Genomic DNA, 22,071 nt, shown 5'->3' on the forward strand with positions numbered 1-22,071 from the left:
ATTGGGCTGAATTTGTTTTTTTTTTTTTTTAATTACTTGATTAAAACTTAAGCATATACCCTTATCTTTCAATAATAATGCGTATGATCTTTTGTCTTGGCCTCCGCAAACCCCCTCCCCCTCCAAAGTTGCAACTAATTTGGACCGGAGGTAGTAGTGTAATTTTAGCCCGATTCGGAAGCATTGCTACTTTTAATGTAACGTTTACTTTAAAGAACAATAATGTATAACATATTAAAAGGTCCACTTTAATATACATGGATAACAAAAGGTGCACTTTAAAGAACAATAATGTTTAACAAATTAAAAAACTTATTTAAAGATATAAAACATCTACTTAGAAGAAAAGTAAGGCAACAATGCAGAGCATCAAAAGAACGGGGCCTAAGTAGCAAATTTAATGGCCCAAGGGACAACCAGAGCCCTGAACAACTTTGTGATCTTGATCTTGACCTTGGCCTATTGTTGTCTCTCCTTTCAAAAGTCCTCCAAACAATTCTGCTGGGTCATAGTAGATTTCCGCTTCCTCTACAAGTAGAGATTCATCTACCTGCATACACATTTAACGACGATGATGGTAATTTACTTTTGCGGGCTAGGCAATTTGAAAGTTACAGTGATTATAATGAAAATAAGGTATGTCGTAACATGTAAGAGATGACATACTGGTATTAAATAGTTTTAAAAGTAACGATATCTTGTCCACATTATTTCTAAAGTATGACATACAGCGCATAAGAAATTAAAGATAACGAGTGGAGAGTAATACATACTTTGAGAATGCCAAGACCATAAAACTCGACCATCTCCCCTGTAGGAGCATGACCTTTGAAAGGACCTTCGAAATAACCCCAATGCCTAAACTTGAAAGCAATGTTAGGAGGTCCAGAATAAACACATATCACTTCCCATGCGAATCCACGGGGTAAAGCCGATCGAAACACTTCATGAGAGGACTCGAAGGTCTCTTCTTCAGCTTTGTAGTATTGGAAGTTCTTAGGTAAAGAAGTCTTTAGCAAAGCATTATAGCTCCCAATCTTAAGAGCTTCTTCTCCCGATAAACCTTCCCTACCTACACAAATTAATTGTTAGAGATAATATCGGAAAATATATGTGTGATATATTTTCCATATTGATCTTATTAGGAGAATAATATATTTAGGTTTATTATATGTTAAGATATTATTTAAGTATATCTTTTAGGAAGATTGTTTCCTATCTTATGTTCTTAGGTTTTGTATAAATACTCTACCTATTGATGAATAATAAACAAGCCATTCTATTCACTCTTAAACATTTTCCGATATTATCACACATATATTTTCCGATATTATCTCTAACATTAATTCATATAAGTAGTCTTCAACAACCATAAAAAAAGCGCGATTTTTTGTTTGTTGCAATTTGCAAAATTATATGTATGAATGTAAACCAAAATCCTCTCACAAATTATCGTAAAATGGGGTTCTTAAACTGACAAGAGGAATAGTTAGGTGTATCACATATTCTATGTTTTAATTTGAACATTTCTTATTGCATTAATTCTAGTTGATTCAATTTATTTTTGGAGGAGATATTGCATGATTTTATAAGGGGGGAGGAGTATTAAGTTTTCATAGAGGGATGATATTATATCTATATATGAACATCTTTCAATCACTATTGGTGATAATATACGAAGTAAAATGTTCCACCTAATAACAATAATTTTTTTTTTATTTATATAAAATAAAAATAAGAGTAATTGACAAGTTAAAATCTAACATACCTAATCAAAGAAATATCTATAATCAACAAGTAAGCAATAGACCATACAAAAAATCTCACGCAATAGACTTAATGGCTCATTTAAGTTACTTGTCTAAAATTCAATCATTCTATCATTTCATGTCATACCACAAAGAAACATAATTATCACAGCTAAACCAGTCATTAATTATATTAACAAGATCTTATCCCTATAAATGTCACACCAAAAATGAAAGGAAAGATTGGCTAGCCATTCAAAAAATTTAGACCCTTTAATATCAATTAAGGTTGAAGTTTGGCTATTTTAACCGTTAATTTGCATAAATTAGTACATAAGAAAAATAAAGATCACATAATTTTGTTAGTTTCATTTTAATGTTTATTTTTCTTTAGATCAAACAAGTGCATTGGATTGTAACTATTGGTGAAAGGGGGAAGTAGTCACTCAAGATCATTAAATTAAAGAATCCATTTTTTTTTTTTTTTTTTTTTGACACATGAAGAATCCAAATTAATTACCATTAACAAATAGCTTGAATTTATCAGGATTAATAGTGCGGAAATCCTGCAAGCGAGGTTTGTGAGAGAGCTCCATCTCCCACGACTTGATTGCATTTTGAACTGTCTCTTCTAGGGACCCTTTTGGCCATTCCTGTTTCACATAAAATAAAATTTACAAACTATTATTATAAATTTATATTAATCAAAGTGTACTTACATATACTATATCCGTTAACTTTTAGTTGCAACTTTGGGTATTATTTGTGAGATAACGGATGTAGTGTAACATAATATTAAATATTAAACCACAAATATTTTTTTTTTTTTAATTACTCAATCTTATCTTTGGATTAAAACACATATTTCTTGTTTATTACTCAATCTTATCTTTGGATAAGAACACTTAAGAAGTATAAGCCTCAACAACATATCACTAACAACAACAATATCAAAAAGCATTAATTCCAAGAATAAAATTGGCTACACACATAAACCAACTCATCAAACAAGATCCTCTCTAACCTTCTATAACAGTCCCTTCATACAACGACTTTCCATAATAATTAAGGCAAAGTGAACAAGACCTAAGCCTCAACAACAACAACAACAACAACAACAACAAAATCTAGGCCTTAATCAGTTCCAAGGATGGAGTCGACTACATCGTCTCCGGCCATGAACCAAGTCACAAACCAAGATCCTCACCATCCACCACCCCTTCATACAATCACGACTTTTTCATAATTAAATAAATCAATTCAAAGTGCTAAATTAAACATGATGATATATACAATTATACAAACGTATGTACCTTTTGCCTGCCTTGTTCAAAGAGTTTGTTGACAGCATCATATGTAGGTGGAGCTCCATGCCTCCAAACTATGGCATCGTTGGTTGCATCTTCATGCAAGAAAGTCCTATACTTGTCTACTTTCACCATACCTTAATTACTACGATATTATTGTGATTTGTGTGCTAGCTTGTTTCAAAGATGAGGTTTTTTAGTCCTTTTATAGGAGGCAGAAAATGTTTTTGGGTTGATATATTATTGATTAAGAATATCAAACAAGATTTTTAAAATATCAAATAAGATTAAAGAAATCTAAACCAATAATATATAAGTATCAGTAAATATACAACTACTCTCTTTGTTTTTTAAAGATTGTTCCGTCAGTTTATGTAAATTATTTCAATACATATATTTACTATAATAATATCTTTAGTTTTGTATAATTAGAAAAAAAAAATTATATTTTAAAACTACACATTAGAACAAATCTAACAACATCGCACATCGGCACATATACTGTGTACATATGTATATTTTTCGTACTTGTGCATTATTTCTTATATATATCGAAGATAATTAATACAAGTATAATTTTTAGTCAAATTTTTTATTCTTTAATCTATTTAACTATTACTAAAACAGAAGATACTGATGTCACCATTGCCCACGTGTCGCTACCGTGATAAAGAATTTCCCGCCTAAATGCAACGATGATGTCATCTTTTTTATTTTTTATTTTATTTTATTTTTGTAGAGCTATCCTATTTAATATTTTTGAAATTTAAATATTGGAAGTTTCTACCTTACAACTAAAACCTATCATTTTATCGTCGGAATTGAAACAATTTTAAATAGCACACTAATAAATAACCTTCTACATTGAACTATGAATTTGACGACGTTGAACAAATACTATATTATAATTTTGAAGAAAATAAAAGATTTTAAATTACAAAATGTATGTAATTTTTGTTTATATTCATGTATATTAGCGATTTATCATTAAAATGTACAAATTAAAAATTGGTTTTTATAAACCGTGATAAAAAGCAGAATTAATCTTCATCTCAATGATGTAACATTCGAACGTATATACTCAGTAATTGTTTTTTTTTTTAAATTAGTGGGGGAATAGTCACAACATTATCAATGTTTATGAGGTCTCTCTCAATTGGTCAACACTCAACACCCACCTAAATCCATTAATAGAGCAGCCATTGTCATTTTGCCAAGCCAAAAAATAAATAGTACCCATCAAATCACATGTAGTTTTGGACGAGTTTATGTAAAGCTAAACTTAATCACCTCTCACATTTGAGGCCAGGTTAAAATCTAATCCATATTCGGATATTCCCCATCACCTCACATTTGTAATAAATATATATTCCTCTGTTTGATTTGATTTGATTTGATTTTTAACTAGATAGGTACCTGGGCATTGTACGGTGGTGATAAGTAAATTTTTTATATTTCTTTTATATCTTTTATTGTTAATAACTTTTTAACATGACTCGATTCGTATTTTTTTTAAAAAAAAGTTTGTTTATAAATACAAATCCTTTTTTGATGGTTATAATTTTTTTTTTTTTTAACATTTAATGGTTATAATTTAATGATACATCATAATTTTTTTTTATGTTATTGAAAATATACTAAAATGATTGTTAGACAAAATATATTTAACATTGCATTATCTAATTAACTTATACATTTATAAAGGAAATGTCAAAGTCAAGCTTTAGATTTTTAGTTTCATACCTACTTGATCCTAATTTCTAGCAAGTAAAATGAAAAGGCAAAAAAAATAAAATAAAAAAATAATGACATCATATGTGAATTTGGAGGGCTATTTTTTAATGAGAGCTTGACACATAAGATATTTTAGGAATTGATGACATCAACATATTTTGTTTTAGTATTTAGTTAATAGATGGTGATTGTCTTACACTTTTAAAATATTAAAAAAAAAAAAAAAAAAAAAAAAAAGGAGAATTTTTAAAGACAAAATATGTAAAGTAGATAATGAAATTTTAAAAAAATACTCTGTAAAATAGAGCATAGCGGGAAAGATGAATTCCAATGTTAACTTTACCCCATATATATATATATATATATATATATATATATATATATATATATATATATATATATATATATATATATATGTATGTATGTATATGCCCGATCTGACGTAGTCCGAGATGGTTGATTGAGAAAAAGGGGGGATGTTCCACGAGCTACTTTTTTGAAGTCTTTTTCCATTTCTAGGTAAGAGAAAGAAAGGATAGACTTCCCAAGCATGGGTGCTGTCAGCATCTGTTACTGGACATCTAGCTTGAAAGTCTTTTCCAATCTTTCGCTTTCTTTGCTAGAATTTTAGTTACTATCTCTGTTACAGGTTATGTGCAACGATTAGACATTTTCCCTCTCTACTTTATGTCAAATCGTTGCACATAACCTGTAACGGAGGTAGTATGTAAAGATTTGCTATATATAATTTTAGTTATGTATAGAATATCTAAGTTTTTTTTTTTTTTTTTTTTGAGAAAACAGAATATTTAAGTTCATCAAATATAACTTAAGTTGAGTAATTTTTAACAAAAAAAAAAGTTAATTAACTTTTTTAAAATTATTAAAAATTTAATTAAAAAACTTTTACTCTGTAATAATTAAAATTAATTTAAGGGCCTATTCATATTTACTTAATTTCAGTTCAGCTCCAATCAGTTCAGTTCAGTTCAGCTCCAATCAGTTCAGTTCAGTTCAGCTCTTAATTTCCTTCTCTCATAAAATGTTCATTTCAGCTTAATTCAGTTCAGTTCAGCTCCAATCAGTTCAGTTCAGTTCAGTTCAGTTCAGCTCCAATCAGTTCAGTTCAGTTCAGTTCAGTTCAGCTCCAATCAGTTCAGTTCAGTTCAGTTCAGTTCAGCTCGGTTCAGTAAATGTGAACAGGCCCTAAGTTCAACGGAAATAATAAAATTTTATTGAATTATCCACCTACAACAGGTAGGTAGTAATTTCAAAAAAAATATACTGTAACATATAATTTTATTGTTTATAAAATAAATATAATTTTAGAAAAAATAATCTATTTCTAACTTAAATACAGTATATATTATACAAGTAACTTTATCATAAATGTTGCCAATAATGAAAAGGTTTTTTTATTAATTTTTTTTTAATACAAAAATGACTGGCTATGCCACCCTAGTATTATCAAACAATTTAAAGCACATTAATTTCACGGAAATTTCATGAAATGCCGCCCCTGAGTAATTTTTTTATTCACCAAATACCCATCAAAACTTTCAAATACACCAAATACTCTTGAGTTTAAGAAAAATGTCACCAAATGCCCTTAATGACTAACGACGGTTAATACCGTTAGTCATTAAGGTTAATTATGACACGTGGCATGCTGCAATTGGTTCTCTTTTAAATAATTAATCAATTAATTTAATTAATTACTTAATTAATATAAAAAAAACAAAAAATAAATAAATAAATAAACCCACCCCCAGCCACCCCCTCCCCTACCAAACCAACGCCTGCCAGCGGCCGCCGGCGCCGGTGGTCCCCCTACCCCTAGCCAGAACCGGCGCCGGTGGTCCCTTTCCGCCGGCGAGGCCAGCCCCCCTCCCCTACCCCCAGCCCCCTCTCCCTCCGTTTCCCCTCCCTTAAACCCCTCCTTGTTCCTCGAAAAACCCCCCCTTCTTCGCGGTCGGCATCCAAACCCCTCCCTGGCACCGTCGAACCTTTTTCGCCCCACCCCCCGCCATCCCCACCCCATTTCCACCCTAAACCACCACCCAAAAACCCCTTAACCCTAATCGAAAAAACCCCAAATCGAAATCTAGGGTTTTGATTTAGGGGTTTTTGGTTTTTTTGGGTGGTGGTTTAGGGTGGAAATGGGGTGGGGATGGCGGGGGGTGGGGCGAAAAAGGTTCGCCGGTGCCGGGGAGGGGGTTTGGATGCCGACTGCGAAGAAGGGGGGGTTTTTCGAGGAACGGAGAGGGGTTTAAGGGGAGGGGAAACGGATGGAGAGGGGGTTGGGGGTAGGGGAGGGGTGTCGAGGGTGGGGGGTTGGCCATCGCCGGCACCGGCGCAGGGGGGAGGGGTGGGAGCTGGCGACCGTCGCTGGCGCCGTCTGGCAGGGGCTGGTGGTGCGGCGTTGGGGTGGGGTGGGTCTTGGGTGGTGGGGTATTTTTTTTAAAAATTTTTATTTATTTTTTTTTTATATTTTTAAAGTTTTTTTTAATAATTAATTAACTAATATTACAACAAGTCAACAACTAATTAGAGGTTGCCACGTGGCATTTTAGTCATTAATGACTAACAGTGTTAACCGCCGTTAGTCATTAAGGGCATTTGGTGACATTTTTCTTAAAATCAGGAGTATTTGGTGTATTTGAGAGTTTTGATGGGTATTTGGTGAATAAAAAAATTATTCAGGGGCATTTCATGAAATTTCCGTTAATTTTATTTGTATGATATGGTTGAACTAACGTGCGTGAACTAAAATCAATGCACCAATTTTATGTGTAGGTGAGATCTAGATTTTTGTACAATAGTTGAGATGTGAATTAAAATCAAAATCACCAAATGTATTGTGTAAGTGAAGTCTAGGTTCAGGTTTATGTTCAGAGGAGCTTCAGACATATTGAGTTGGATAAGATAATTTTTAACTTTTTTAGTAATAAATAATATCCAAAATTCTAGATTTTTGGATAAGATATCCGTTATTTGATATCTAAAATATGGATATTTAATTATTTAGATCGTATGACAAATTTGGATATCGGATATCCAAATCACAAAGTCTTACATGTGGCTAGCCACATGCCACATGGTGTGGGCCGTGTGGCCACTTTACATAATTACATATAAGCCAATTAATTAAGTAATAAGGGGTTCTCATGATGAGCAAATGGGGTTACCTTGACGTATGTAGGTTACTTAAATGAGAAAAAGATATTACTCTCTTAAATAAGTGGAGTTATTCTTTCATTTTTTTTAAACAAAAGAATAAGGGTTACTCGAATGAACAAATGAGGTTACTTATTTCCAAATCACTTGATTTCACTCGTCCACATACAAGACTTACCCCCTAATCACAAAGACGATCCAAATATTCGAAAATTGATATCTAAACAGATAATAGATATTTGGAATTTCGAATTGGATATTCAATGCAAAATTAATATAAGATTGGATGTTAACTATCAGATTGGATTTTCGGATAGTTTTGTGCAGCCCTATATGTTATCTAACTCTATTTTCATGGTAAATTTTTTACCAAGAATTCTCATTAATATGTGCTAGGATTATTCTACTGTGTCATTCTTCAAAGAAGGACACCTTAACATGCTGATGTGGCATGTTATGGTTGGTCAATTTTTCCTTTATTTTTATAAGTCAAAATGTACTATACACATATGTATAATTGAAAATACATGTATTTTTGTAAAGAATACATAATCAAGTATTTGAAAATTTATTTTTAATTTTAAATCATCCAGAAAATTAAATTATACAATCAAAATTTAGATAATCAAATATTCATCATCGTTCTTAATTGTTCATCATAATTCTTCATTTGTGATCTTAATTGACGGAACTCAAACCGAAATCCCGACCAACGAACAAATCCTCCAAAGATCTAATTTTTATTGGGTTTTCAAATCTTATTTCTTAATTCATATTTTTATTGGGTTTTCCAATATTCCGATCAGCAACCCGGCGGCTTTTCGGCATTCACGGCAGCAGCTCAAGGTTTCCGGCAATTGTTCTTCTTCTCCGGTAGAAAATCCGTGATTATCATCTGGTTGTTCGCTGCCCAGCTATTTCGTATGTGTTTGGTGCAAGAATTGAGAATACATTAACAATAATGTTTGGGAATGGGTGGATGAATGAAGAAAAATGATGAGAATACATTAACAGTGAATGTTTGGGAATGGGTGGATAAATGAAGATGAATGAAGAACGAACATTGATGATGAACAATTTCAATTTTGGGTTTTTTTTTTTTTTTTTTTTTTTGAAAAATTGGGATTTTTTTTTAAAAAATAAATGTGATATAAAATAATACATGTATTAAAAAAAATACATGATATAAATACAATTTTAATACATTATGGACATAGAAAATAATTCAAAATAAAAATAAAAATACTAAATATAAGCCAATTAGATTTTGCCATGTCAACACTTTATGGTGTCATTTTTAAAGAATGACATTGTAGAATTTTCATATATGCTATACAAAGAAACATAATAATTTGTCGTACTATTAGATTTGTTTCATTTTGTAGTTTTATGATATCAATTTCTATGATTGTTATTAGTACGTATTTCTTCATAGCATATACACTTCAAGGATGAATATACTCTAATTAGGCCCCGCTCTTTAGAGCTACTCTGCTATGCCCTGCTCTACTCTGCATAAAAGTAATAATTAATATTGAATTATAATAATAATAAATAATTAATGTTTAATAATTATAATGATAATAATAATTATATTTAATAATAATAATAATATAGTAATAATTATGATTATTAATATAAACAATAATAATAATTGATTTTTCATAATAAAAATTAACATTTTAAGATAATAACTAATATTTAAAATCATAGAAAGTATTAATTAATAATAATAATAATAAATACTTAATAATAATAGATAAATAATATTTAATAATATTAATAAATAATTAATATTTAATAATAATAATAGTTATAATAATTATTATTATTATTATTACTATTATAATTAATATTTAATAATAATATTTAATGATTATAATAATACTGCGATAATTATAATAGTGATATTAATAATGGTAATAATAATAGTAGTACTAGTAGTTAAAATAATAATAATAATAATAATACTAATAATAATAATAATAATACTAATACTAATAATAATAATAATAATAATAATAATAATAATAACAATAATAATAATAATAACAATAATAATAATAATAATAAATAATAATAATAATAATAATAATAATAATAATAATAATAATAATAATAATAATAATAATAAAATCTACTCTGCTCGGCTCAGCTTGACTTTGCTGAAATATGCTTTGTTATGCCTAAAAGCTTAAAAGAACGAGCCTTAGTGGTGCAAATGGACAAATTAATCAAAACAACTTATATGCACAGTACACCGTATCAACTCTTCCTTTTTCCCGATGTTAAAAAAGATTTGATAAAGTCGTGTTTACGTTATCTATTCACCTATTACAAATTCAGTTCAGCTCAGTTCAATTTTGTTCAGTAAATGAGAACAGACCCTAAGTTTAGGAGGGTTATTAGGTAATTAATCAAGAAAAGTACTTTCCAATGTCGGTTAGCAATGAGGTTAGACGTCATTGTTTAAAAAAGTGTCTTTTTGAAAGAGGCTTCTTGAACACAATGTTTAGTGGTTCATAGCGCTCTAGTAAAATTAGATCTTATCTTATTTTAGGAGGATAGACCAATTTTTTGAACGGGTACCGAGTCACAAGGAAATGTGACTCAATGATAATGAGCCAAGAATCCTACTTGACTATTCTTACTTTGGGTCAATGGCTCTGGGTCATGCCTTATGCCGGGCCCATGTGCTATGGGTTAGTTAGGCCCAATCCTTAGGCCGGCCCACGTGTTATGTGTCAAGCCGGGCCAAAATTTTTAAAAGGTTGGCCCGCGCACGGCCAAGGCCCACGTGCCATCGTGATGGACTTTCGTGCCTAAGCAAAATTTCAATATATTCATTGATTGTACTGGTCTAGGTCGCGATGTGACTTATCATGCTTCTCCCAAATAAAGCCCGCCCGTGGGCACTTATGGTAACGTGCTATGCCGGGCCTACACCATTCCCGTGCCGTGCCTTTTCATTCTGGGTTGTGCCGAGCCTTGGGCAACTCGACCTAGTGTCATCTTTAGTCATAGGGGTTTGCTCAATTTGTGAGCATCTAGTCTTGCTATTAAGTTTTTCTCAATCAGGCCATGGGTTTTTGTTCCTTTTGCTACTTCCTTTGTCAAGCTTTATAGGTATATATAATGGTTTCATTTCAAGCTTGTTACCCTAGCTTCTACACTTCTTCCTTTAACAATGCAAGTTTCAGATGTTATGGGTTGATGACGACGCAAGGCATATCGTTTGTGAATTCCATCCAACAATCAAGGGCTCCAACAAGCGCATATTACCAACTTTTGTTGTTCTGTTTTCATGTGTTTGTGTTTGTGTTTTGTATTTTACTTTCTATTATTTAGTGTAAATTGTAATCGTGCTTTTCGTTTTTTACTTTCTATTATTTAGTGTAGATTGTAATCATGCTTTTCGTTTCACAAACTCTTTGTTCCAAAAAAAAAAAAAAAAAAAAAAAAAAAAAAAACAATGAGAGGATGTTATATCTGGCTGCCAATGTAGTGAATGTACTGGTAAGAAATCACAGTCATGGAGTCATAAGCAAAAAGGAGGCTAAGAAGCGAGTATAAATTTTTACTAAACTGTGTATAAAAACTCTATAATCAGAGCCAACACTCTGCTTCCAGTTAACTAAAGCTGTTGATTTGTAAAAGTTCAGATTTTTTCAATCAGATTTCCCCCTGACAACACCAATTATGTATCGGTTCAGACGCTGACCAAAAACCTTGGTAGAAAACGACTCTATGACATGCCGACGGGCTTCCTCGCCCATTTTTCCTGCCAAATTAGGATCTTGAATGAGTTTGCCCATAGCCACAGAAAACTCCTGTGGATTAGGGTCACAAAGAAATCCCGTGACTTCGTGCTTAATAGTCTCTGTTGGTCCTCCACTGTTACATGCAATGACTGGTTTGTAGGCTGCCATTGCCTCCAAAGGTACAATGCCAAAGTGCTCGTCCTAAAATAATAATAATAAAAAAATAAAAAAAATAAAAAAAATAAAAAAATCAGACTAGATTGGGCATAACTCTTATTTATTTGGCAAGATACAGATACAAACATACCTGTGGAGTATAAAGGACACACAGACATTCGGACAGAAGAGTGTTCCTTTCGCTAGTGGAGCAAGATGTAACGAAAGTGACTCGATCAGTCACTCCTTCCTTTTGTGCTAGAAATTTAAGTTCCTCCAAGTACTCCACATTTTCCCTCAGCCTAGTATCATAGCCACCTGAAATGAAGGAATTCTTATGTACCTCAGTAACATGATTCAAAGGTAGAACAGAACTGCAACTTCAACTTCAACTACAACAACTGATCTTTCGGGGTAGAGAATATGAAAGGAAATTTATGAACCTCAATCACATGATTCAAAGATAGAACAGATTTGCGCCTAAAACCAAACAGGAATTAGAAGTAAAAGAAATGAAGTACGATCCTCCACACCATCCCTGAAAAGACAAGAGAATAGCAGGAGTGTAATCAAAGGACACGACTTCTACAGAAAAAAGATTCGAAAAAGAACTCCAACCATAATAACTTAAAATGTAGAAATGATCTATCCACAAAGAAACTACCTCCAGACTACCAATAGCATGTGTTATATGGAAGCCAAAACTATGGATTAAATTCCTAAATTAATCCACAAGCATCTATAACAAAACTAAATATATCAAGCAGAATAATTAAACACCACAAAAGAAGCTACTTAACAAATTTTCATCTAATATTACTCTCCAGCTGATTAGTCCCAACTCTCAAGTCAATTAAACAGCAGATGCAGAGTGATACAACAAACACATGTCCTCACCTAAATTTAATTCTCAAGTATTATCAGGTACATCAGGGAACCTTGGACTTCTAAACAAGCTGTTGATGAGATGAGGGAAGATGGGTCATGAATGTAAAATGAATTTTAGGCAAATTCAGAGTATCTGTATCTCTTAACTTTTCTTGGAAGTATAGTCATTACACAAGAGATTGAGGGGAGAAAATTATATTAACTCCCTGTATAGGCTTTATCTGATAGAGGCTTGCTTCACTTTTGTAGCAAACACTTTCATACAAGGGGATTAAAATATATATATATACATATATACATGACAGTGGTTCCTAATCCCCTGGCCACCCAGTATCCTTATTCTGGTGCAGCTCAAGAATTTTAGTCCAACCTCCAAAGTCATTGGAGCTGACTGACAAGCATGGAAAGAAATATTCTAATATCATCACAAAAAACCAACCTCCAAAGTTTTTATTCCAATCAGTGCATTTTAAAAAATTACAAAAACTGCCAAGAAAATTAATTCTATCCAATCAAGTCTTAACAGAAACCAAAAATAGGATGGAAGGTAGCCTGAAAAAAAAGAGTAGATTTAGGAAATAATAAAAACAGACACTAACATTCAAATTGTTAAGAAATTAACAGTGTGCATCAAGATACAAAAATCACTGAGCGAAATCTCCTATTGATCCATAGTGATCCCAGACAATGACTATGGCACATGACTCACCGGCTTTATATTATAAGGAGGCTTGTAGTTAAGGTTCAATGAAATACCTGCAATGGTCAGAGTTACGTCATTCTCTTCATTTCCCTCAACTTTGAGAAGCCTTGCAAATGCCGAAATTGCCAAATCAATATTCTTCTTTCGCTCAAAGCGATTGATTGACAAAAAATTCATTCTACACATCAGCAAATCACAAGTTAGATACAAAACTCAGTCCATAATGAGATACATAACTGAAAAAAAGCCTAGACATAGCTGTTTAAGATATGCCTAGAACTAGAAAATACCAAGCAGGTTCGTTACTTAGAAGCATGAGGTTCACCAAACTGATCGACATTAACAGCAGGGTACAGAACTGAAGGATGAACTCCACCAGCGTTTAGATGCTTAAAAGTATTTGCAAAAGTTGATGCAGTAAACTTACTGTTTACCAGGACTAGATCTGACATTCCTGTAAATCCGAGCACAAAAAAATATATTAAAAAAAATATGAAAAAAAAAAAAGAATTATATTCTTAAGAACAGTTGAAGGAACATGAGAATAGCTAAAGAAAGATAGCACAGACATACCAGTTGTCCTTTCTTCTATAAAATCTATAGGCTTTCGGTATATTTTCCTAAGTAAAGTAGTGTGTTTAGCCAGCAAAAGATCCGGAAAATGACAATAAAAGACAACCTGCAAAGATAATCGACAGATCAAAAGTAGTGTTACCCCACATAGAATCAAAACAGGAGCAGACCACACCATCTTTATTAAAATATGCAGGAGGCCTGAGCATTTACCTTAATTGACTTTTTGAGCTTCAATAGTGGAACCACAATGGAAACTTGATCAGCCAATACAACATCAAATGATGGCCACATGAACAAAACACAAAAGGCGACAAATATGCATCGGAGATATGCACATACAGCATGGAATCGATATAAAATATGCCTTGGTAAGAAATCCCCATACACAGTGACTGGAAAGACACCTGGTAAATTTTTCGGAATAAAGGACATCAAAACTTATTCACTGCAAGAGTACATTATGGAGAAAAAGTACCAACAATATTAATTAACAAATATGCTTCATGGATGTCACTATTTGTCATGCTTTCTTAAAAACTTATCTTGTTATTAGATTGCAATTCTTTGCAACTTTAATAATCAGCAAAAACAAGTAATATTACATGTATAGTGGAAACAAGATAAAATCGAAGGCTATATGTCTTCTTTGGGGAGTGTTAACAGTCTTAACACTAATGAAAAGGTATAAAGTTTGAAACATATTAGTATAATTCCCATGATTATACAAGTTGGGCAACAATGAAACTTCTAGATATGCTTTGAAAGGAGCAAAAAGAGTAAATTTCAGTGCAGATTAACATGTATGGCTATTCTTACAATTAGAGTGGAATGAAAAAAAAAATTGGAATATAGCTAAAAATCTGAAGGTTATGTGGGATAGAGTAGTGTGACCCTCAAAAAGCTAAAATGCAACAATGGGGTTAGCATTTTATCAGTTTTCTGTGATTTCATGTCACACATCTTGTGACCCTCAACCAATATATGTTAAAGAGTTAAACAACTGATAAATCAGTTCCCAGGAAAAATCAGTTCGATTTGATCACATATTCAAATTATCCAATCACTCTTTGTTTCTTTCTAAAACTAAATAAAGCAGATTAGTGGATATATAGAGTGAATAGTACTGCAAATAAGGAGTGGTGGTGGAGGCGGGAGGAAATTAATTAAAAACTATAATAAAGCAGATTAGGGACCACATTTTGTTAATTAGGTGGTCGATTTGAGTACCATGATATAAGCAAAAGCAATGCCCATACGAAACTAAAAACTGGATATCTGCGGTATAATAAGTCTAGAATGTCTCCTTTAACAGCAAAATATTACTGCCACCTTAAAGCAAATTCTCATAGGTCTTAGGTAAATTATAAAAATGTTACAGCCAGGTCTCAACAAACAAAATCAGAGAAGGAATTTGGCATCACGATACCATTTAATGTGAAATGTCAAAATAGAGTAGCAACAAAAGTCAAATTGTGTGAATCATTCATAATTCAAGCTTCACCAAATCATCCCCCCATTACAGAACTTATATTTGCCTCTAACCAAGCACTATCAACCCTAAAAACCTGACCAATAAATTACAAAAAACTCTCACCTCCAAGTCCTTACTGAAGATACTAAAAAAAAAAATCTACAATAAATAGCATATTGGCCCCTCCTTCCTTCCTTCCTTTTACTCACACTAAAGAAGAGTTTACAATTAGAGATCCCATCCTGAGCAAACTTCACCATCATCTTTTATCTCACATTCTTGCTTTAAATGATTCTCTAGAGAATATCTCTAAGATTCACCATTCTACTCCATATTCTACATAAAAAAAGATCATATGTGATTTGCTGTCCATAATGGCAAAACATCAAGCTCTGCAATTTCCTCACATACTCTTTCTTCAAATTTCAAACATCTAAAAACCCTCTTTATCTCAAAACTTCAACCTCAACTAAAGAAACTTATACTTCCTATACAGAAAATAATACAATCCACAATCCAATTTTTTTAACAATAAAAAAGAAGTTCACCCTTCAATGATTTGACGTGAATAATCATATTGCCTTTTTCACAGGGAATTCGGGGATCCTAACAATGTCAAAAGAAAAATGGGTTGGTCTAGACTAGGAGACTATTTCAATAATTTATCATAGGTTAAGTGGAAGAAGCAAGAAAATAACTCTTAACGCATGGCGTTCTCTACTGACATAGCTACAACTTCAATTTCTAAGAGGAGGCTTGGAGGGGCAGGGGGTAGAGTAATATGGTTGCGGGACTTTTTTTTTTGTTTAAAAATCAAGTTCTTTTGTTTTGGTAAGGAAAATCACTAATGGCTTTAAGACTTTCTTGATTAACCAGCCATAATCTGACTGTTTCACATGAGGAATTGATCTGAAAGACCATCTTTTGACTATAATTGTTCAACCTAACAACAAAAACACAAAAACTGACACACATCTTAGCATCAGTAATCCTCTAGAAGCCAGTAATTATAATAATATTGTAGTTATTAACTTATTATGAGACATCTTTAATCACAAAAGAGATGCTCTTAGGCATTAGAAAAAATAGTAGTGGGTAATTGGGTATCCTCACCGCTGAGAGTCTCTTCAAAACAACGATTCTTGTCGTGATGAGATGTGAAAATATGCACATTGTGCCCATGCGATGCTAGTTCCATTGCAGCATCAACAATCAATCTTTCAGCACCACCTACAAAACATAAAAAGTTTTTACTATCCACTTTAGTAATAAAGCATGTCTTAATGACAATGCCAAGAAAAGGAACCCACAAAAGGATGAAAAGAATTAAAATTACAGCTGAATTAGAGAGGAGAAAACTCTAAAATTTTGCAACTCTAACCGTGTCAGGCATAATACCATATCGATATCATTCTGTTCCATATACTATTATCTGCATTATGCTAAATTGCAACACTTGGGTGACACACATTCACAAAAGAAAGAGGAGACAGAAGGATACACCCATCTTTAATTATCTAGAAACATCCTTAAAAAAACAGGCAATTTTAGGAGAACGCAAGAAGTACATGTATTGGGAGCTGGGTGAAACTCATCATCACTCACAAGATCATACAATTTCACTCCCCTTCGAAATCATAAACAAAATCGCTAAAAAAATAAATCATTCACAAATTCAATAAACAAATTAACATGACATACATAAATCAAAATTAATACCAACAAAAATTGAGGGAAATAATTGAAAAATTACCTATACCAAGATCTGGGTGTATAATTGCAATCTTCAACTTAGAATTTTCCTTGTTCGCCATAATAATTAATCAAAGAAACCCAGCAACCAAAACAAGAGAGAGAGAGTGAAACAAAATTTTTTAGTTAATCAATTAATTCTGTGATCCCAGAATAAGGCAACATCCCAGAATCTCATCAATCGAAACGAAAAATCCCTAAAAGATATTTTCAAGTAGAATGAGGCTATTTTCGTCTTTTAGTTTCCCTTTATTAAACCCAGAAATTCATTCAACAAACAAAATCTTAAAATTAGTCAGATTTATAGGAGAGAAATAGACAGAGAAAATGACTGGAGAAGAGATGAGTGGACCGCCGGCGCAGAAGGTTTACCGTCTACTCTCTTTCGCCGCTGCGGGAGGTAATTTTCTATTATTCTTTCTCCGTAGATTCTGTACAACAGTTACACCACGTGACAATAGTCGCAATGCAATTTTCTTGTAACCCCGGAAAAAATAAGTTGGGATATGGTTTGGGTTTATGTTATGGGAAAACACAATATAGTACGAGTAGTTTTCGATTGATTGAAAATAATGTACGAATATTGTACATTGGTATCACGTAGGATTTACAACGGTTGTATTAAGTATTTTCCGAAAGCAAGCTTGAATCAATTATAATGATGATTTGTTTTTGGTTTTTGTGATCAGTGATATGCACATTTGCAATTAACCAATGGAGGGAATTTGAAAGCAAAAGAGCTGAACGAAATGAGGAGAAGCAGCAGCATCCACTACCTAGTGATTCCCAGTCAACTGTTGCTCAAAAAGTACTCAAATAATTTCATCAATTTGCAGGTTTTTACAATTTTTATTGTTTTTTTCTTGGGAGATTGAGAGTGTAGTTTGTTTGTAGGATGAAATTGTTTAATTTTAATAGTATGCCAATTGATTGAAAACTGAGTGAGAAGTTTGTCAAGAGTTTTCAATTCTTTGTGGAGATTTTGAGACTGCAATTTTTTGTGTTAGACTCAATGCTAGCCATGTGACCTTGAATATCTTAACCCTATACTAATATGGTATACAATACGAAGTAGAGTTGTTCATGGACAGATGGCCCGTTAAGCCCTCCCTATCCAGCAAATAGGCAGGCTTGGACAACAATTTTGAAAAAAAAGGCTTGAGCAAAACTACCCGAAAAACCAATCCGTAACCGTTCCGAAAATTTGGGTACCCGATCCGATACCATAACGGTTCGGGTAATCGTTCCGATAATTTGTTATCGGGTATGGTTATGGGTATCATTTTAAAATTAATGGTTACCCGATCCGATCCGATAAGCATTTTTTTTTTACCTTTTTCCCTACTTAAATCTATTAATATAAATCCAAACTTTTACTTTACTTCATAATCACTTTATAATATCAATGATTAGTAATATTATTAATAATTTGGTCAAGATCATGTGGTATTGTTTTTATTTAGTTGTAAATTATATCATAATAACTACATAATTAAGCTTAATTATCATTATTGGATATCTTATTGGGTACCCGATAACCGATCCGAAAATCCGGGTACCCGAACTTATCGCTTCCGGTTATGGGTATCACTTTTAGTGATTTTGGTTATCGGGTATCCGAACCGTTAGTACTAACGGTACGGGTATCCGTTCCATGCTCACCCCTAATTTAGACGGGCTAGGCTTAGCTCGCTAATATAAAATTATAAATGGGCGGACATAGACAAGACAATTTGTACCGCGGGTTAGCCCGTTTGGCCCATTTAATTAAAAAATAATTTAATACTTTAGTTAGTTAAATTGTGTATGCTCGTTTTTGTAAAAAAATATATATACAAAAAAAGTATTTACTTAGTAAGATACTAAGCTTTTATTAGCTACAATCATTATTTTTTGGAAAAATTGTCAAAAATAATACAAACTTTAAACGGTCCGCCAAAAAGAAGTCTTTGATTATTTTCAAACAATACAAACTTTGGAGGGTTTCCTCTTTGAACAAGATATTTTACCTGCAACCTTAATGACCGGTTAACTGTTTATTTATTTGTTATTAATTCATTTAGCAGGTTAATTAACTCTTAATTAAACTTTAATTTTATTTTTAAAAAAAATTAAACTTTAATTATGGTTAACAATTAAAATAATTAAATTAAAAAAAAAACCCACCCATCTCCCCCGCCCACCGCTAACTGCTGCCAACCCCTTCTTTCTCCGGTGTACTGTCGTGGCCCCACTCCCTGTCCACTGGCGATGGTAACGGCTAGATCCTCCTTCCCCCGTCACCGATGCCAACTCCCTCTCCCTAAATCAGCAATCCTCTAGCCGAAACCCCTTTCCTTAACCACGAAACTCCCTCAAACCATCCTCCACCCTCGAAAAACACTTACTGGACCTCTTAAACTGTTGGTGACGGTTTTGGTTAGGGTTTTCGAGGGTGGGGGATGGTTTTTAGGTGGTTTTGTGAAGGGAGGAAAGGAGAATCGAGGAGCGAATTGAAGGGGTTGCTGGTTTAGGGGGAAGAGGGAAACGCGCATGGGAAGCGGGGTTAGCGCCGGCATCGAAGTTTGAGGGAGGGGGAATGGGCGCGGCCGGCGCCGGAGGGATGGCAGAGCACCGGGGAAAGGTGGCAGCGTGCCTAGTGGAGGATGGGTTTATTTCAAAAAATGAATTAAATAAATAAATTTAATACTACCTCCGTTACATATTATTTGCAATGATTTGACATAAAGTAAAGAGGGAAAATGTCTAATCGTTGCAAATAATATGTAACGGAGGTAGTAATCTTTTTAAAATTAAAAATATATATTAAATAAATAAAAATCAAATTAAATTGTAAAACCATAAGATTATGACACTTGTCTAATTTAACCTGTTAGTTAAGTTTTTAATCGGTAATAACTTGTTGTCAACGGATACCTTCTAAAGGTTGTATTATTTAGAAATAATGAAAAGGTGAACTTGTTTTTAGTGGACCGCTTAAAGTTTGTATTGTTTTTGATAATTTTTCCTTATTTTTTTCTTTTTTAAATCTTATCATTGGAGACTTATCACATAAATTCTTTCGTATTTTTCACTTACATATGTCATGATTTCAACATTTTTTTAATAGTTTCTTTTAACATTTGTGATTAAGAATTCTTTAAGAGCTTAATCAAGGTAATTATAGCATAAACAAATAATAAAAAGATTTATTAGTGTTTATAAAATTAGAACAATCCTTAAAACAAAATAAGAATAAAGACTTTAAGCTCGTTAGCCCGTGGACAAGCTCAGCCTGTTTAATAGGGTGGGTATGAACATATTGTCAAGCCTGGATAAAAGATTACCAATCATAATATTGTGGTAATTAGTCATGCATTATTACCAATATGCACATTTAAATATGTTCTCACTCATGCATGTGCACCCTGAGAAGCTTACCAATGCTTCATCCATCTTAAGACTACACAAAACTGCACATATTGAACTATATATAGAGTATCTTATCATATAAGATCGATAAAAAAAATTGTGCACCTTTAATTTTTTATATGTATGAGTAGTATGTCAACTCTCTTTTACAACAATCATTAGATATATTACACACCCTACTTGAAGATCATAACTACGGGCCTGTTCTCATACGTTGAAATTCAATTCAATTTAGCTCACCTCAGTTCAGTTCAGTTCATGTCTAATAATGATATTGCTAATGATATAAAGCCAAATTTCATTCTTTTAAGCTCTTATTACAACGACGATCATAATAATAATAATAATGATAATAGTAGTAATAATAATAATAATAATAATAATAATAATAATAATCATCAATAAATAATAATAATAATAATAATAATAATAAGAATAATCAATAAATAAGAATAATAAGAATAATAATCAATAAATAATAATAATAATAATAATAATCAACAAATAATAATAATAATAACAATAATAATAATAGTATATTTTTATTAAATATTTTAATATGTATATTTTTATATACACATATGTATAATAATAAGTAATCAATTAATAATCAAAGATCACTAATCCGTAGTTAAAAATCACTTATTAATAAGTTCAGCTCAGCTCATCTCAGTTCAGCTCTGTTCAGTTCAGTTCAGCTAAATTCAGTCAATGAGAACATGCCCAACCTAATGTTTCGCATAATTGATCAGCTCATGAGATATAACCTTAGAATCTCCTACTAGGCCACCCAGGCGAGCCTTATGGGACAACCCACATGATGACATGACTACCACACTATTGTCAAGTTGATTTGACACCATTTGTAACACCCTAACCCTATATTGGGTTGAATCTTATTCTTACGAACTATGTGTAAGACATTTAAAGTTATCCTCACATGCCAACACAAGCATTTTTGACGTATTTTTTTCCTCAATTTCTCATAATTTTGTTTTTTTTTTTTTTTTTTTTTTTTTGGTTGGTAAGGAGAAGGGCTCTATCAGGCCGGAAACTCTCACAAGTCCTCCCGGCCCGGTTTAGCGGGCTAGGCACTTTTGATAGTGAGCTGGGGGAGGGGAGAGGAGGGAAGGGTAAGAGAATCTCTACCCCAAAGTGCCTCTAATTATTTGATATCCGTATCCGATCGTTGTTGAGAGATTGTGGGGATATCAAATAACTAATTTGACCCCACAACCTCATGGCACTGAGATACAAACCTTACCACTAGACCTAACTATATTTTGTTCTCAATCTCTTATGTTCACCTTGAGAAAATACCTAGAATGTCATTCACCCAAATACTCCCAACCAAGTAAGATGCACATTATTAAGAGAATTGCACGTG

General features: G+C 32.6%; 2 protein-coding genes across 2 annotated transcripts; both read right to left on the minus strand.

Annotated features, from left to right (window-relative positions):
• Positions 1 to 232: 232 nt before the first annotated feature.
• On the minus strand, positions 233 to 3,419 carry LOC145605204 (pathogen-related protein-like). The gene is made up of 4 exons (XM_081661242.1): positions 3,062 to 3,419; positions 2,269 to 2,401; positions 774 to 1,072; positions 233 to 550 (listed from the first exon to the last, which is right to left on the minus strand). The coding sequence occupies exons 1-4, from the start codon at positions 3,188 to 3,190 to the stop codon at positions 398 to 400; spliced, it is 714 nt and encodes a 237-aa protein (XP_081517368.1). The 5' UTR covers positions 3,191 to 3,419; the 3' UTR covers positions 233 to 397.
• Positions 3,420 to 11,477: 8,058 nt separating this feature from the next.
• Positions 11,478 to 17,545, minus strand: LOC145604923 (uncharacterized). Its single transcript, XM_081660909.1, has 8 exons — positions 17,275 to 17,545; positions 16,635 to 16,751; positions 14,261 to 14,454; positions 14,048 to 14,153; positions 13,781 to 13,928; positions 13,528 to 13,652; positions 12,035 to 12,201; positions 11,478 to 11,928 (listed from the first exon to the last, which is right to left on the minus strand). Exons 1-8 carry the CDS (start codon positions 17,333 to 17,335, stop codon positions 11,635 to 11,637), a joined length of 1,212 nt encoding a protein of 403 aa, XP_081517035.1. The 5' UTR covers positions 17,336 to 17,545; the 3' UTR covers positions 11,478 to 11,634.
• Positions 17,546 to 22,071: the final 4,526 nt, after the last annotated feature.

The sequence above is a fragment of the Chenopodium album genome, chromosome 22 (genome assembly GCF_948465745.1).
Source record: "Chenopodium album chromosome 22, dcCheAlbu1.1, whole genome shotgun sequence".
Classification (NCBI taxonomy): Eukaryota; Viridiplantae; Streptophyta; class Magnoliopsida; order Caryophyllales; family Amaranthaceae; genus Chenopodium; species Chenopodium album.

Excerpts from the sequence above, each read along its gene's own strand:
- LOC145604923 (XM_081660909.1), bottom strand. The coding sequence starts at position 17,335 with ATGGCGAACAAGGAAAATTCTAAGTTGAAGATTGCAATTATACACCCA. Across the intron at positions 13,929-14,047 it reads TATAGAAGAAAGGACAACTG|GAATGTCAGATCTAGTCCTG; the intron begins GTATGTCTGTGC and ends TCGGATTTACAG. Across the intron at positions 13,653-13,780 it reads GGTGAACCTCATGCTTCTAA|AATGAATTTTTTGTCAATCA; the intron begins GTAACGAACCTG and ends GCTGATGTGTAG.
- LOC145605204 (XM_081661242.1), bottom strand. The coding sequence starts at position 3,190 with ATGGTGAAAGTAGACAAGTATAGGACTTTCTTGCATGAAGATGCAACC. Across the intron at positions 2,402-3,061 it reads TTGAACAAGGCAGGCAAAAG|GAATGGCCAAAAGGGTCCCT; the intron begins GTACATACGTTT and ends TATGTGAAACAG. Across the intron at positions 551-773 it reads ATGGTCTTGGCATTCTCAAA|GTAGATGAATCTCTACTTGT; the intron begins GTATGTATTACT and ends ATGTGTATGCAG.